Source organism: Salvelinus alpinus, chromosome 23 (assembly GCF_045679555.1).
Source record: "Salvelinus alpinus chromosome 23, SLU_Salpinus.1, whole genome shotgun sequence".
NCBI classification, from domain to species: Eukaryota; Metazoa; Chordata; class Actinopteri; order Salmoniformes; family Salmonidae; genus Salvelinus; species Salvelinus alpinus.
In genome coordinates, this window is record NC_092108.1 from 31,049,510 (window position 1) to 31,065,211 (window position 15,702).

General features: G+C 41.2%; 2 protein-coding genes across 2 annotated transcripts; one reads left to right on the forward strand and one right to left on the reverse strand.

Annotated features, from left to right (window-relative positions):
- Window positions 1–3,188: 3,188 nt before the first annotated feature.
- Window positions 3,189–7,998, forward strand: LOC139550792 (dynein light chain Tctex-type 5). The gene is made up of 2 exons (XM_071361948.1): window positions 3,189–3,326; window positions 4,089–7,998. The coding sequence occupies exon 2, from the start codon at window positions 4,101–4,103 to the stop codon at window positions 4,809–4,811; it is 711 nt and encodes a 236-aa protein (XP_071218049.1). The 5' UTR covers window positions 3,189–3,326; window positions 4,089–4,100; the 3' UTR covers window positions 4,812–7,998.
- Window positions 7,848–15,702, reverse strand: LOC139550791 (serine/threonine-protein kinase PLK3-like). The gene is made up of 15 exons (XM_071361947.1): window positions 15,398–15,702; window positions 14,383–14,490; window positions 14,162–14,278; window positions 13,934–14,063; window positions 13,646–13,733; window positions 13,450–13,545; window positions 12,961–13,159; window positions 12,489–12,615; window positions 12,276–12,385; window positions 11,632–11,755; window positions 11,266–11,349; window positions 10,981–11,143; window positions 10,703–10,832; window positions 10,367–10,477; window positions 7,848–10,230 (listed from the first exon to the last, which is right to left on the reverse strand). Exons 1-15 carry the CDS (start codon window positions 15,602–15,604, stop codon window positions 10,036–10,038), a joined length of 1,989 nt encoding a protein of 662 aa, XP_071218048.1. The 5' UTR covers window positions 15,605–15,702; the 3' UTR covers window positions 7,848–10,035.

Consider the following 15,702-nt stretch of genomic DNA (forward strand, 5'->3'; position numbering starts at 1 on the left):
CCATACCAGGCCATCATAGAAAAAAACAACCTAGATTACCCACCCTAGTCACACCTCGACCTAACCAACATAGAGAATAAAAAGGCTCTCTATGGTCAGGGTGTGACAACATAAGGGGTAATATGGGAGTAACTAGGATGTGGAAAAGTGAATAAAGTTCCACCACCAACAAAAAACACAATTGAATCCCTGCTCAAGAGCATTTAATAAAAACAACATTCAGTTAGCATTCAACCCAACGCAACATATAGAAATACAAGGGAGGGCACAAATTTTATGTAAAGAACAATGCATATTCACAAATAAATCAGTTGGCATATAGACCAAATTCTAAACAAAATCCCCACATATCAAGAAACCATGAGACCGTGTGGGTTACAAACATGTCCCACAAACAGCTATGAGGTTATTTGGTTGATTCTTCCTGTCTCTAATAAACATTTACAGTCTATATTTTCTTCCCTTTTTAACCTTTATCTGACCAGGTCGGTCAGTTCTGAACTAGTTGTCAGTTGATTACATCTCTTCTGCAAAGTTATAAATACAGGGTCATATGCAAATACAATCCATTGAACTTACTTCTGCAATATTGCATTTGACATTCAAATGTTCCTCCCTGAATGTACAGCAGAGCATGCCATGATTATACAAAAGCACATACTCGGACTTCTGTATTGGAATGAAAGAAATACATAACATCAAGCTTTGAAAGAGCTTTGAAACAGATGCTTTGTTCTCCTAAGGGGACTAAGCAAATACTTACCAGAAATAGAATCTCTCCAATAAAGGCTCTCCAAATGGGCTCCCAGGTACCTCACCAAGCAGATTGTAATGATAGGGTACTCCCATATGTACACATGTGAGAGGATGGCAACCTGGCCAAAAATAGCACAGATGAATAGCTGCTGACATCCTTCAGCATACTGCAGAAGGTCAAAATACAGGATGCAAACATCCAATCACTGTGGGTTGTCAACACACTTTAATGATGCCTATTGTATACTTCAGAGGTCATGTAGAAGCCATAATTAAAAGAGATGAAATATGCATCATCTTAACTCAAGATGAGTAATTCAAGGCAACATAATTCTTCAGTTTCATAATGGATAAAAACTGTTGGTAGGTTTGGCTGCTATTACAGTTGTGCTTCATAGCCAGTTAGTGATTTCCTTCACATGTACCATATATCAAAAGGGTAAGTTGTGCAACATGGAAATACGTTTATTTGTGTCAAGATGCAACAAGGTATGTCAGTATATAGAAACCTCATGTTCATCTTCCACAGTATTTAAAGGTACAATTCTGTGAAAAGGACCTTGTTATTAAAATGCAGAATTCATATCAATTCAAGTTACCTAAGTCTCTGGCAACAGCAATGTGCAGCTATGTTGAGTAACAGACAAAAGGTTATTGATTTTGATTCCCAAATGACCAATGTATGAATGAAAAGGTGGAAAGAACTGATCCATCAGGATTAAATTAAGGTTTCAACCTCATTTCTGAACAATCTAAGGGTCTATTGTTAGTGACACAGGGCTGGCTGGTGATTCTATGTCATTACAGGCTGCTTGTTTACAGTCCTTTGTCAAATGGGCCATTGCAACGTATCAATATGGCTGAAGTGGTCAGAGCCAATACCTCTTATCTTCTAGCCTGGTTAAACCAGACTAGTACTACACATATCAGTTTGGATTACAGGCTACTTACATCCCACTCCATCAAATAGATTGCTCTTAAACTGTAACAAACTTTTTTTTTTTTTTTAAATGTCCCTCTTTTCATTCTAGGCAAAAGCAAACAAAACCCCACCTTAGAAAGTCTTCAACATCTAACAGAAAAGTTTGCGTAACTATAAACATAACTCCCTTCAAAGGAGAAGTCATCAACCTCCCATTTGTTTGTTCAACTCCAGAGTTATTGATCTCTATCAGCTTCCACCAACAGACATGCCCAGGCTTGCCGAGGTTACAGTTATAGCTCCATAACCACCTCACTGTTAGGATGATAACCTGATATTTTTAAATATGAAAGAGAAAGAGAGAGAGAGAGAGAGAGAAAGAGAGAAAGAGAGAGAGAGCAGAAACCCTCAATTTCCATCTGAAGATGATACTGTAAGACATAGCAAATCCCTGAATCATCCCGTCATCCCTTCAGGAGTCCTCAGAACTATTCTGTAGTCCTGAAAATAGGAAGGAGGTATATGCCTGGTACAGCACAGTATAGTACCTGCGACTGTGAGAAGATAGCATTGTTAATTAGGAAAATGAATTAGACGGTGCTCTGCTCATTAGTGCCTCTGCCCTTCTACTCTTCCTCTGACGTCAGAATGTTAAACACCCTAGGCACAAACAGATGGATTGCACAATTACTCTCATGCTTTGGGGATATTTTTGGTTAGAGGAAAACATTTTCTCATTTGCACTGTCGCATATTTCTGAATGCCCTGAAATTAAAAGCTAAAGCCACTTTGCAATGAAGCATTTGGAATGGCACATTTAGCTTTCTCTCTCTTCATGGGTGCCAGATGCCTTTTGATGACCACCCGCTAGTGCCCCAGTTCAGATGCTTGGATGTCTTTTAGGACTTGCAATCAAGAGAGAGATACTCCGGAGTTAGCTGGATTCCCAGTCCACAGCATACAAACTATCTTCCATTTGTCTCTGTTAATCTGTGTGTATTGCATCGCCATTGTGGCCAACCCAAATGATCTTATATGCATACATGCTTACATCTACATTCTTACATGCACATTTTGTGTTGTGTTTTATGAGTCCAAAGCCATGGTATTATAGGGAAGGACACCTGTCAATCATGCATGGAACTCAGAATCAAATCAGAATCTGCAACACCAATGCCATTGATAATATAGCAATGAAATACCCACATGAAATGACTGATCCTTTTCACTATTGAATTTGTTGACACTGTCATATTCATCCATTCGTATTTCAATTGCTTAATCGAATGATTCCAAAGACAGCAAACACAGACAAGCCCATTGATTCAGAAGGTCACTGTTCAGGTTGAAGAAAACAATTTGCCATGACAACAGCAGAGGACGTGGCAGTAAGCCAGAGACTGCACATCTCTCCCAGGGAATGATTGCTTAGCTCTCAGCCTGTTGTAGTTGCTGACCTGCACTGGCCTTCTAGCCAATGATTTACCCACAGTGGCTTGCTGAGAACCCAAACTAGTAAAACTCCTGTTGGTGGGTTGGCCAGTGTTCGCCTGATAACTTTCCTTAGCATGCAGAGGAGCGAGTGTCTGAGTCACAAAGCTTTTACCGGAGAGTTTATCATCATACAGCACTCCAGTGATTTTAAAAGGTAAGGTTATACTTATATTACTGTTGTTATTGGTTGTGGTCACAGTATTTTGTTATTTTTCGGGGTGTGCTAAAGCTACTGTTTGCAACTGGCTGCATGATTGACTCATTTGAAAAAGGGGAAGTTTGTAGGCAACATAATGGGATTGTATATAGTGTGACACACATGCAACATAACTCGTTTTTTAAGTAAACATAACTTCCCCATGACATCATACTGTGTGTCAAAATGATTTCCCTTTGGTTTGTTTAAAGAGCACATTTTCTAACCTACTATTGTATGCTTCAGCGCTTGTCCTTTGAATAGTTGACCTTAATCTCACATACATAGTTTTAAAGATGTTATTTAAAGTTACTGATAAGCACAAGTGGAAATTGTAAATTACGGTATTTTAGCCATCATGCTGATAGGAACTCTCATGAGGGTATTAGGGGTGGATGGAATTAGCAAAGGGGTTAAATTTAGGACATACAGTGACGTGAACCAAAATGCTGTGGATTATGCTCATTCAGAAAGAACTGGTGATATGGTGTTCTTTGTGTCTTATTTACATTTAATGTAAAGGCTATTTTTATTCTCCACATGCAGAAAGGGAGATGTTTACTAATATGATAGACAAGACTTAGGGCAGCACTCTGAAAATCCATAGTTCAGGACAGATTGATTCCTCTGGCAAATAACAGTGATGCAAATGAATGTGATTAATTGAATGTACCGGCAAGCAACTGCATCCTTGTACAGTACAGTGCCCTCGACTTTCAGGTTTGGCTCGAAATGACGACCCAGCAGCCCCCTCTCTCCCAGGAGATTCTGGCTCAGTGTAACCAGCAGGCCATGGAACCATGGGGCTCCCGGAAGCTTCGCCAGAGCCGCCAAGGCTCCATCTCCACCCTCCGCAGCTCCCTGTCTAGGGACCAACAGCAGCAGCAGCATCCCCGGTACCCTCTTCTACTCCCGAGGGGCTTCCTCCCTATCGAGTCCTCATCCAGGAGCCCCAATATCAGCAACCCAAACTCCCCTTTCATACGCCGGGACTTGGTCGCCCTGACCAAGCGTTTTTCTTTTGGCGGTTGGCTTCAGGGCAGTCGGGCCAGTTTCTCTGGGTTGCCGCTCCATCAGCCTGTCCAGCTAGAGAACACCTATAAGACTGAACCAGAGAAGGGATGTCTTTTTAAAGCCAGTAAGGTCCAGAAGCTTGTGCAAGCCATGCTGGATAGTTATCTGGATGGGGCCAGCTATAACGCAGCCTCAGGCAGCCATCTTAGCCAGATTCTGTCAGACATGGTGAAGAGCAAAGTGAAAGAGATCAGTCCTCCGCGGTACAAGCTGGTGTGTCAGGTGGTGGTGGGGCAGAACAGGAACCAGGGTCTACGAGTGGCCAGTCGCTGTCTTTGGGACACGCAACATGATGACTTTGCAGTTGCCATGTTCCAAAACCATTCTCTTTTCACGTTGGTCATAGTCCATGGAGTTTATTGTGAGTGAGTCATACGCACTGGCAACAACTATACTGAACAAAAATATAAATGCAACATGTAAAGTGATGGTCCCATGTTTCATGAGCTGAAACAAAAGCTCCCAGAAATATTCCATAGGTACAAAAAGTTTATTTCTCTCAAATTTTGTGCGCAAATTTGTTGACATCCTTGTGAGCATTTGCCAAGTTAATCCATCCACCTGATAGGTGTGGTATATCAAGAAGCAGATTAAAAAGCATGATTGTTACACAGGTGAACCTTAAGGCCACCAATAAAAGGCCACCAAAGTTTTGTCACGTCTCAAGTTGAGGGAGAGCGCAATTGGCATGCTGACTACAGGAATGTCCACCAGAACTGTTGCCAGATAATTTTATGTTTATTTCATAAGCCTCCAGAAACATTTTAAAGAAACTGTCAGAAATTGTCTCAGGGAAACTCATCTACGTGTTCGGTGTAGTAACCGACTCCAGTGGGCAAATGCTTACCTTCGATGGCCACTGGCATGCTGGGGAAGGGTGCTCTTCACCGATGAATCCTGGTTTCAACTGTACCGGGCAAATGGCAGTGTGTATGGCTTTGTGTGAGCGAGCAGTTTGCAGATGTCAACATTGTGAACAGAGTGTACCATGGTGGCGGTGGGGTTATGTTATGGGCAGGCATAAGCTACGGACAACGAACAAAATTGCATTTTATCAATGGCAATTTAAATGCACAGAGATACCATGACAAGATCGAGGCCCATTGTCGTGCCATTCATCTGCCATCACTTCATGATTCAGAATGATAATGCACTGTTCCATGTCGCAAGGATCTATTCACAATTCCTGGAAGCTGAAAATGTCTATTCTTCCACAGCCTCCATAATCACCAAACATGTCACCCATTGAGCATATTTGGGATGCTCTGGATTGACGTGTACAACGTGTTCCAGGTCCCGCCAATATCCAGCAACTTTGCACAGCCATTGAAAAGGAACAGGACACCATTCCACAGGCCACAAACGGCCTGATCCACTCTATGCGAAGTAGATGTTTTGCGCTGCATGAGGCAAATGGTCACACCAGAAACTGACTGGTTTTCTGATCTGCACCCCTACTTTTATATTATTTGATTTTAAAGGTACAATTGAAGTCAGAAGTTTACATACACCTTAGCCAAATACATTTAAACTCAGTTTTTCACAATTCCTGAAATTTATTCCTAGTAAAAATTCCCTGTCTTAGGTCAGTTAGGATCACCACTTTATTTTAAGAATGTGAAATGTCAGAATAATAAAGAGAATGATTTATTTCAGCTTTAATTTTTTTCATCACATCCCCAGTGGGTCAGAAGTTTACATACACTCAATTAGTATTTGGTAGCATTGCCTTTAAATTGTTTAACTTGGGTCAAACGTTTCGGGCAGCCTTCCACAAGCTTCCCACAATAAGTTGGGTGAATTTTGGCCCATTCCTCCTGACAGAGCTGGTGCAACTGAGTCAGGTTTGTAGGCCTCTTTGCTCGCACACACTTTTTCAGTTCTGCCCACAAATTTTCTATAGGATTGAGGTCAGGGCTTTGTGCTGGCTACTCTAATACCTTGACTTTGTTGTCCTTAAGCCATTTTGGCACAACTTTGGAAGTATGCTTAGGGTCATTGTCCATTTGGAAGACCCATTTGCTAGCAAGCTTTAACTTCCTGACATGTCTTGAGATGTTGCGTCAATATATCCACATAATTTTCCTGCCTCATGATGCCATCTATTTTGTGAAGTGCACCAGTCCCTCCTATGGCAAAGCACCCCCACAACATGATGCTGCCACACCCGTGCTTCACGGTTGGGATGGTGTTCTCCGGCTTGTAAGCCTAATTTTTCCTCCAAACATAACGATTATGGCTAAACAGTTAAATTTTTGTTTCATCAGACCAGAGGACATTTCTCCAAAAAGTACGATCTTTGTCGCGATGTGCAATTGCAAACCGTAGTCTGGCTATTTTATGGCAGTTTTGGAGCAGTGGCTTCTTCCTTGCTGAGCGGCCTTTCAGGTCATGTCTTACTGTGGATATACTGTGGATATAGATACTTTTGTACCTGTTTCCTTCAGCATCTTCACAAGGTCCTTTGCTGTTGTTCTGGAATTGATTTCCACTTTTCGCACCAAAGTACATTCTCTAGGAGACAGAACGAGTCTCCTTCCTGAGCGATATGATGGCTGCGTGGTGCCATGGTGTTTATACTTACGTACTATTGTTTGTACAGATGAACGTGGTACCTTCAGGTGTTTGGAAATTTCTCCCAAGGATGAACCAGACTTGTGGAGGTCCACATTTCTTCCCCCTGAGGTTTTGGCTGATTTGATTCTCCCATGATGTCAAAGCACTGAGTTTGAAGGTAGGCCTTGAAATACATTCACAGGTACACTGCCAATTGACTCGAAATATGTGAATTAGCCTATCAGAAGCTGAAGCCATGACATTCTGGAATTTTCCAAGCTGTTTAAAGGCACAGTCAAATTAGTGTATGTAAACTTCTGACCCACTGGAATTATGATAGTAAGTGAAATAATCGGTCTAAACAATTGTTGGAAAAATTACGTGTCACGCACAAAGTAAATGTCCTAACCGACTTGCCAAACCTATAATTCGTTTTAATGACTCCGACCTAGGTGTATGTGAACTTCCGACTTCAACTGTGTGACCAGATGCCTATCTGTATTTCCAGTCTTGAGCAAGCCGTAGATTAGGGCCTAACAATTCACAAGAAAGATTCTCATTACTCAGTAAAATCTTTGAAATTTGTTACATTTATATTTTTGTTCAGCGTAGATCCAAATTGTTGCAAGTAGCTAGTCCACCTGGATGAACAGTGATAAAGTCCTAGTTCCTAGGGCCAGAATATGTCAACTCTGGTGTAAGGTCAAGACTAGTTTGAGAATGAATTTGTATTTCACCAACACCATTGCCAAATGTGCTTTTTGTACAAATGATAAGCTCATGGGACAAAAAAGCTTAAACTGTTGTATTTTCAGATGGAAATCAGGCAATTGTCAGACTTCAAAATGGTCAATGTGATTACCATAAACTTTATTTTCCTCCATTCGCCCAAATACAGTACATAGTGATCATATCACATGTCAAGACCATAGAATTACACATTAATAAATAAAATAAATAGACAACATTTGTCAAAAATAAAGGTTCTTCTGAAATAGCAGATGCTTTCACAATGTTGTATTTTTGAAAAGACAATACCCGGAAGTAGTATAATACTTGCACTCAGGGGTCAGAGTTTAAGGATACAACTCTTGGCAGAGACGGCCGGCAAGGTAAACCAAAGAGGGATGAGTACAGTATGACAAAACGCCATTTTACATATTGATACAGGTTTATCATACCATTTTACCAAAAGCTTATACCAGGTAGTGAGACTAGCGCTTCATTTTAAGTTACCCAATTCCAGGTAAAAAAGTATTTGCCTCCATAGCCCATTTCCATTGACAGCACAACCTGACATTCAAAAGGGCTGTTATTGCACAATACAGAATTCTCAAAAAGGCACTTTATCCCCTTTGCCAAACAGCAATGCAATTTTGCAAAGCCAATTTCAACTGGAGTGCACACATTCACTCCTGAACACACAAACTATATATTAGGGCGATTCCATGGCATCATAAGACAAAAAATATTTTTTATCTAAGATTGTGGCACTTCTCAGAGACCTCATTGGGCAAAAGATGTTTCACATTTGCAACTTCAGAAAATCCTGATGAAAGTTGCCATTTGTAGACCTATACACATGCCTCCTGTAAGACTTTATGATCCGTACATGATAGACACCTTGGTGTCATTAACCTCCTTAGTGTGCACTAGCATGTCTAGATTTTGAAACATTTTCACGTTAAAAATATTAGTGTGAATCTCTCAAAGCACCCTTTATGATTTTGCTACTTTTAATACCATGTTTGGAACAAAATACACCACATATATGTACATCAAATTTCCAGAGTGTGGTCCAGTAATTCTGAAGTTATCAATTTTATGAGCACCACCAAAACAGTGAATGGTGATTTGTTGAATGTGCAATCCTAAAAAGGAGGGTTGTGGTTGGTATAATGACCTATGTAATTTCCTTAAAAGTACAAGAGCCCACTGGAAGTGTGATTTGTTTGAAGAGTATTTGGTTCCAAACAATGTCTAAAAATAAGCCAAATCAAAACAAGTACTTTGAGATAATGCTAAATGTCAAACAATAAGTTATATATATATTTTTCCAGAATCTAGAGATATTACATATTTTAGAGCACACTATAAGGAGAATAATGAAACGAAGACATTGTCTGTATCATGTACAGTTCACAGATCATAGGGTCTTACAAGAGGCATGTATAGGTCTAAACAGGCAACTAATTTTGTGAAACTTTTCATACAAACTTAAAAACATGTCAAATATACTTCTGCCCAATAAAGTTGCGATGTGAGAATTACCAGATCATGGCAAAAATATTTTTGGGCAATGCTGGTATGAGTTGCACATTAACCAGTTAAGGTTAAAAGAATGACCTTTTGGTATCTATAGGTAAAAACAGAACAAAAACGTAGCAACTTGTGGTAGAATGACTGCCAATCCAAAGAAATAAGAGATTGTGCAAATAGTGTCACTCATTGCCCTCCTTATGCCATCGTGTACCAATTAGTGAAGTTCAATTATCATAAAAAAGGCAAGTGAAGTCAAAGCATGAAAAGCAGAAAAGCCCCTTTTCACAGCTTTTCAACCATAATAGGGCTGGTCACTAGGCAGCTTGTGATTCCAGCCTGCCATTTTCAGAATCAGGTCTGAGCATCTACTCAGAGAACAGGGTCAGGTTGTTTGTGCGCATGAAGTGAGTCAAGCCAGTAGTGTGTTACTGTTGTCAGGCTTCATTCTAAAAGAATAACTGAAAAAGATAGATGTGCACCATAGTCCAAAGAGGCCAGACACTAGCCGAAGATAGGAGACTCCCTGAATTAACAACAGAGCCTCCGAGTTATTTGCTCCCAGTGGAAGCAGAAAGCAGCGGGTTGATTGGCTGAGGCTTGTGGACAGAGCCAGGCGTTACGGCACTGGGGTGAAGTTTTCCCTAGGTACAGATCCAGGATCAGCTTCCCCTCCCCCAATTCTAACCTTCACCATCATGGGGAATTCAAAACTGACCCTAGATCAGCATTTAGGGGGAAACTTCACCTTACTCTGGAGCTGTGAGGCAGGGGTCCATTATGAATCAGCGTGGTGTTCGAGCAGCTGGACCACGTAACGCATGCGGTGCCGTAGCTCGGCAGAACAGCCCATCTCTGACAGCATGCTCAGGAGGTAGGTGTAGGACACACGCTCTCGGCTGATGTAGGTCAGTAGGTAGGAGCCAGAGGATTTGCACAGGATGATCTTGGTGTGGTCAGTGTAGAAATTCACCTGTGAGAAAAGGATGGTAAATGCACAATAAGACAAAGGGAATTTTGTACAATATAATTACAGTGAGTGGTGAATAACAGAGTGCTGCAGTTAAATTGTGCTACGCAAAGCACAGAAGTGTAGCAGTAAGTCTTACCTGCAGGGTACCGTTGTTGAAGAGCATCACCAGAGCATGGTCGGTCTTCACCCACTGCAGAAGGAGCGGTGGCTGGGAGGGAGGCTGGTCTTCACAGTGGAGGTCTCCACCCTGGAAAAGAGAAAACATTACATTAAAATACCACTTAGATCAGCAAACTGCAAGCTGATACTTTGATAAGATACAATGACTGTCCGAGTTTCAAATGGCAACCAACTCACCATGAAATGCACTACTTTTGACCAGGGCTCATAGTTCTTTGGTCAAAAGTAGAGTACTAATGAAACCGGGTACCATTTGGGAGGCAACCTATAACTTCCTTGTCCAATGCCTTACCTCCATGAGGTTCTGTTCCATGTAGTTGGCCATAAGCTCCACAATCTGCTTCTGGCTGCAGAGCTGCTCTGGTAAAGCACTGGCCTGGAAGGTGAAGTGTTTGTTGTTGGTCATGCAGTAGTGCACAGTCCTATGGAGAAGACAATTGCGATACATTAGACAAGGGTTTGAAACAATCAAAAGGCTACAAAACAAGCACAATTCGGGATTGTTCAAAGCATTAAAATAAGGCTAATAACTGCTTGAATATTATTAAATTAATTGAAAAGGGCTCTTACTTGCGCTGATCACACAGACTCAAGTGTGTCCCCTCGTTGAAGAGCACACCAATGTCTTGATTTGAGAGCTGGTAGCCAAAGCCATATTTATTGGAATAATCAACCCATTTTGTGACCCAGATAAAGGATTTGGGTCTGGAGAGACAAGGTGGATTTCTTGTAGCTGGAGAGGAAAATAGACTTATTTAGAAAAGGCTCGTTAAGAGAATTTCAGTATAATCAAGCCATTTAAATTCCATTTAAACATACACTGAATACTAGCTTGCAGAGGGGCTGAAAGCTCACCTGCAGGCATGGCAGACAAACAGCTGTTGAGGACATTCATGGCTGACTCAGCGATAGCAGCAGGGGTAATGCCGTCTTCACACGCTGGAGAGAGATGGGAGAGGGTGAGGTTTAATTATACACCATCAACAGTCTGACTCAACCACTTATCAGGTCCATGAGCTCAAAAATGAAACGATCATTGCATTCAAGCCACTTAAAAAGATCAATTTGGATACACCAAAAAGACAAGGCTGTTTCACAGTAATTGAAAAGTATAGGTATGGAAAAGGCCTTGATCTTAAAATAATCTATATTTAAAGCATTGATCATGTTCATTAAAACTGCTCATTGATTGTAAATCAAACAGCCAGAGTAGTGACTTACGTTCTGTGCTGCTGGCCACCGTGCCTTTAAAGGAGCCTGATACTGCGGACTTCCTGGACTCTTCCTCAGCTGGAGTATCCAGCGGACCAGAGCTGACTTGCTGGCCTACTGTGGGAGTGGGAGGCTGAAAAAGGAAACAGCTTTCTTGAGCATAAGGAAACAGACTGGCTTTCCTTCCTTTCAAGAGTTTTAAATCTGACCCAAAAAGCAAAGAATGGCGCATGAATTAAATGCAGTTGTACTGAATCACAGCACCGCTAGGGAAACAGATGTCAGGGGGCTGTGAGAACAAGGATTAGCAGTGTGCATATACTGCTGCACATTAATTCTATTCCACAGGCTTGGTTATTTTTTTAAAGATGTGGTCAAGCCATCCCCCAGGCTCTCCATATGTTTTCTGGCTAAAATGTGATTCTGCTAACTACAGTAGAAAACTATTCTGAGAGATTTACTACTATAGCAACCCCATAACAGTCCCTGGCTGAGCTTGATCCTTAGCTAATGCATCTCAGCTAACAAGAGGAAGTGCAAAATGGCTGCATACTTAAAGTAATTAAACATGTCTAGCCTATGCTATAAACTATCTAGCCTACAGAAAAAAACTTTTGCTGTACCATGTGTTGTCATGTGAGAATAATACATACCTCATTGGCTCCAACTGTTTTATAGCTTATCTGGCGACTAATGGAGCATTTGACGATGCCAGACACAAGCTTGGAGATGCTCTCCCGCTCTTCACAATGGCTGTTATCCACTATAAAACAAACACATGTTCAATTAAACCCTGATTCTAGGGTTAATCCTGGGGTTAGGCTGCAGCCTTTTGAAGGTCAGTCATGACTTGCCACAATGCTTACCTTTGGATTTTCTCTTGCCAAAAAGACTCTTGGCCATCTTGGTGAAAAACTTCTTGGCAGGGCTGGGCAGGTTGAGCTCTGGCACTGTCACACAGCTGCTGGGAGGCAGCTTGTCTGGGGTGAAAGCCTATAAGAGGGAGAGAAGAGGTTTAGGACAGGGAAAATGCAAGGTCGGCACTTCAAAAATCAAACACTTAGCACAATGAATACTGACATCCTGTCGAGATCTCTTCAGTCAGTGTCCATGTGCTATTATTCAGTGTTCCTCTTTAGAAAGTACACTTTATAGCCAAGGCTGAGGCCTCCAATTGTACCCAAATGTCATCTCAAGATCAAGAAGCATAAACCAATTGGAAAGTCACTCAAAATACAAATCAAGGCAGATTAGACTAAAAATGTAATCCAATGAGTAAAAAGCTATAGGAATTGGTGCTGTAAATTCTAGCCGAATTCCAGGGCATGGGTGACATACTTTTGTGAAGAATTGGTGGTTGAGGATTTGGTCCAGTGTGAGGCGGTCGCTGGGGTTCTTCTGCAGAATGCCAGAGATGAGTTTCTGAGCAGCAGGAGACAGGGTTGAGGGCAGGTTGTATTTCACTTCCTTGATACACTTGTACGTCTCCTTTAGATCAAGGGTTTCAAAGGGAGGGTTCCCACACATCAGCGTGTACCTGGTTAAAGACAAGACTAATCCGTAAGTCTCCCAAATGCCAATTGAGTTCAAGTGTTGACATAGCTTAATTTGAGTAACGTTTTACAAGCGTAAACTAGCTTAGCAACGGCCTACCTCATAACGCTAAAACAACTTTTTGCATATGTGAAATTCTGTACGTCCTTTAAATGTTTAAGCACTAAGTATGAGCTGTAGCGCCACTGTAGATCAAAGCCAACATTAAGTATGCACCAAGTCAAATACAACGTAGCTCAGACACCACAAAAACACAATTTTAAGTATACTTACATTACACAACCTAGTGACCAGATGTCAGACTCTGTTCCATGGCCCTGCCTGTTCAACACCTCGGGTGCAAGGTAGTTAGGTGTTCCACATATAGTTCTGAGGAGAAACAGGTTTGCATTAGAGGTGTTCACCTCAGATTGGCTGGGAAGGAAAAAAGAATATTCCGGCATAGGACATATTCCATCAGTTGACTTACTTCTTCCTCTGCTCAACTGTTTCCAACTTTGCTGCCAGCCCGAAGTCCCCTAACCGCAACTCCATGTTCTCATTCACAAAGAAATTCCCTGCAAGAGCAACATTTGTCAAGTTCATTTTCCTCCTAGGCCTCCCATGAGGAATAGGCACACACCTGAAATGGTTTGTCATGAAACTACAACCAAATAGGAAATTCTAAATATACTATTGACATTTTCTAATTGGCTGAACTGAATAAGAGATGGTGGTAAAATAATAAAAATGACATTTGACAAATCACTCTAAATACCTAATTTGAGATCCCTGTGAAGGATGCCCCTATTGTGAAGGTACTTCATCCCAGATATGATCTGCCGGAGGTAATACCGCACTTCTGGGTCTGTCAGTGTGTGTCTTGCTTTCCAAATGTGTGCCAGGGACTGCGAAGACAAGGTGAGAATTCTGTCAGTACCCAGTGAGCACCCTTCAGAATTCCTGCACAAGCTGTACCATAACAGAAAGCAGCAGCACCACTCACCTTTCTACTGCAGAGTTCAAGGAAAATATAGATGTTGTCTTGGTCTTCAAAATGATGGGAGAACTTGACCACATGCTTGTGATGAAGGGTTTTGTGAAGCTCGATTTCATTTGTTATCTGACAGAAAAATTATGAAACTGTTAACCATTAAATAAGTAGGAATAGAGACCACTCTTTGGAAAAAAGTTAATCTGTAGATCTACATTCAAATGTTTCCTTACCTTATCTCTCTGATGAGGTTTTGACACCCTGCTCTGTGGTATCACCTTTACAGCATACATTTTCTTGTTAGAAAGGTCTGTCATTTCATAGCATCGTGCAAAGCCACCCTTAGAAGAAAAACCATAGACACGACAAATCAGCATCGGCATTTAATTTCTAGCCATAAAATAACATTAATGGGGTTTTCACAATGATGTTGGTTTTGCTGCCTTTCAACACTAGGCTGCCTGTTTGTATTGCCTATCCAATGACGTATGTTCCAAACATATACCTCGTACAGAATTGTGACGCTTTCCTTTCATCAGATACATTCGATTTTTTATTAGTACCTGTGTTAAACACATGATTTAATTTATAATTAAATGAAATTATTATATTTAGGGTAATGCCACATCACACAAGCATTAACAATGATTTGTTTCTCACATGCAGCAGCAGACTGAGGCAACGATGTTTAGACAGTGACACCGCGCTTGTGTTGATACATTAAGAATATATACACATTCTATCAACAAATGACTGACCAGTAACAAGTAAGGCGTTAGAATGTATTATTACACTGGCAAAATAATGTAGTCTATCCTCATGACGGGTGGTATTTGAACGGTGGCTGGTTTTACGATTAGCCAATGTGCCAATTTCCACCACCTCAGTCGCAAAAGATAATACATTAACATCGATATTTGGGCTAGTAGACTAGATTAATGCACATGAGGGGCGCATCTCGCTAGACTCGTCGTGAGAGAGAAAGACTAGGAGGCTAGGATAAAGTTTGTCATATCCAACGCCGCACGAGGTAAATATCCCGCAACATTCACATGTGACTAACGTGTAGCTTTGTAGAACATGCGACCTAACTGAACAAATCATGTCAATGAATGAAAACTGACAATGCCGCGTCTGTTACAATCTCTTTTTCTTTAGACTACTACCATCAGACCACATTGTCACCAGAATTGTGTAGAAATAATTGAATTCGGTGAGATACATAATCCATAGAGCAAATTGATATACCTTTCCCAGAAGTTTTCCTTTACTGTAAGATTTTCCTGTCTTGGAATCTGTCACCACCTGGGCGAGTTCTGGTTTGATTTGTTCGGATTTAGTCCTGTTCGGTTTAGTAGGAGGAATAACTTCACGTTCTGGACAAGGTTTGAATAGATTCGAATTCATCGTGAGACATGAACTACCCTGAGAGGTGGCGAAACATGGAGTATCCATTCTTCCAAAATAAATATTTTCCAACAAGCCTCGGATTCAACAATTGAGCCTTTCAGCGGAGTCGTGTCCTCAAATCCAATTCGTATCCATCTGACATG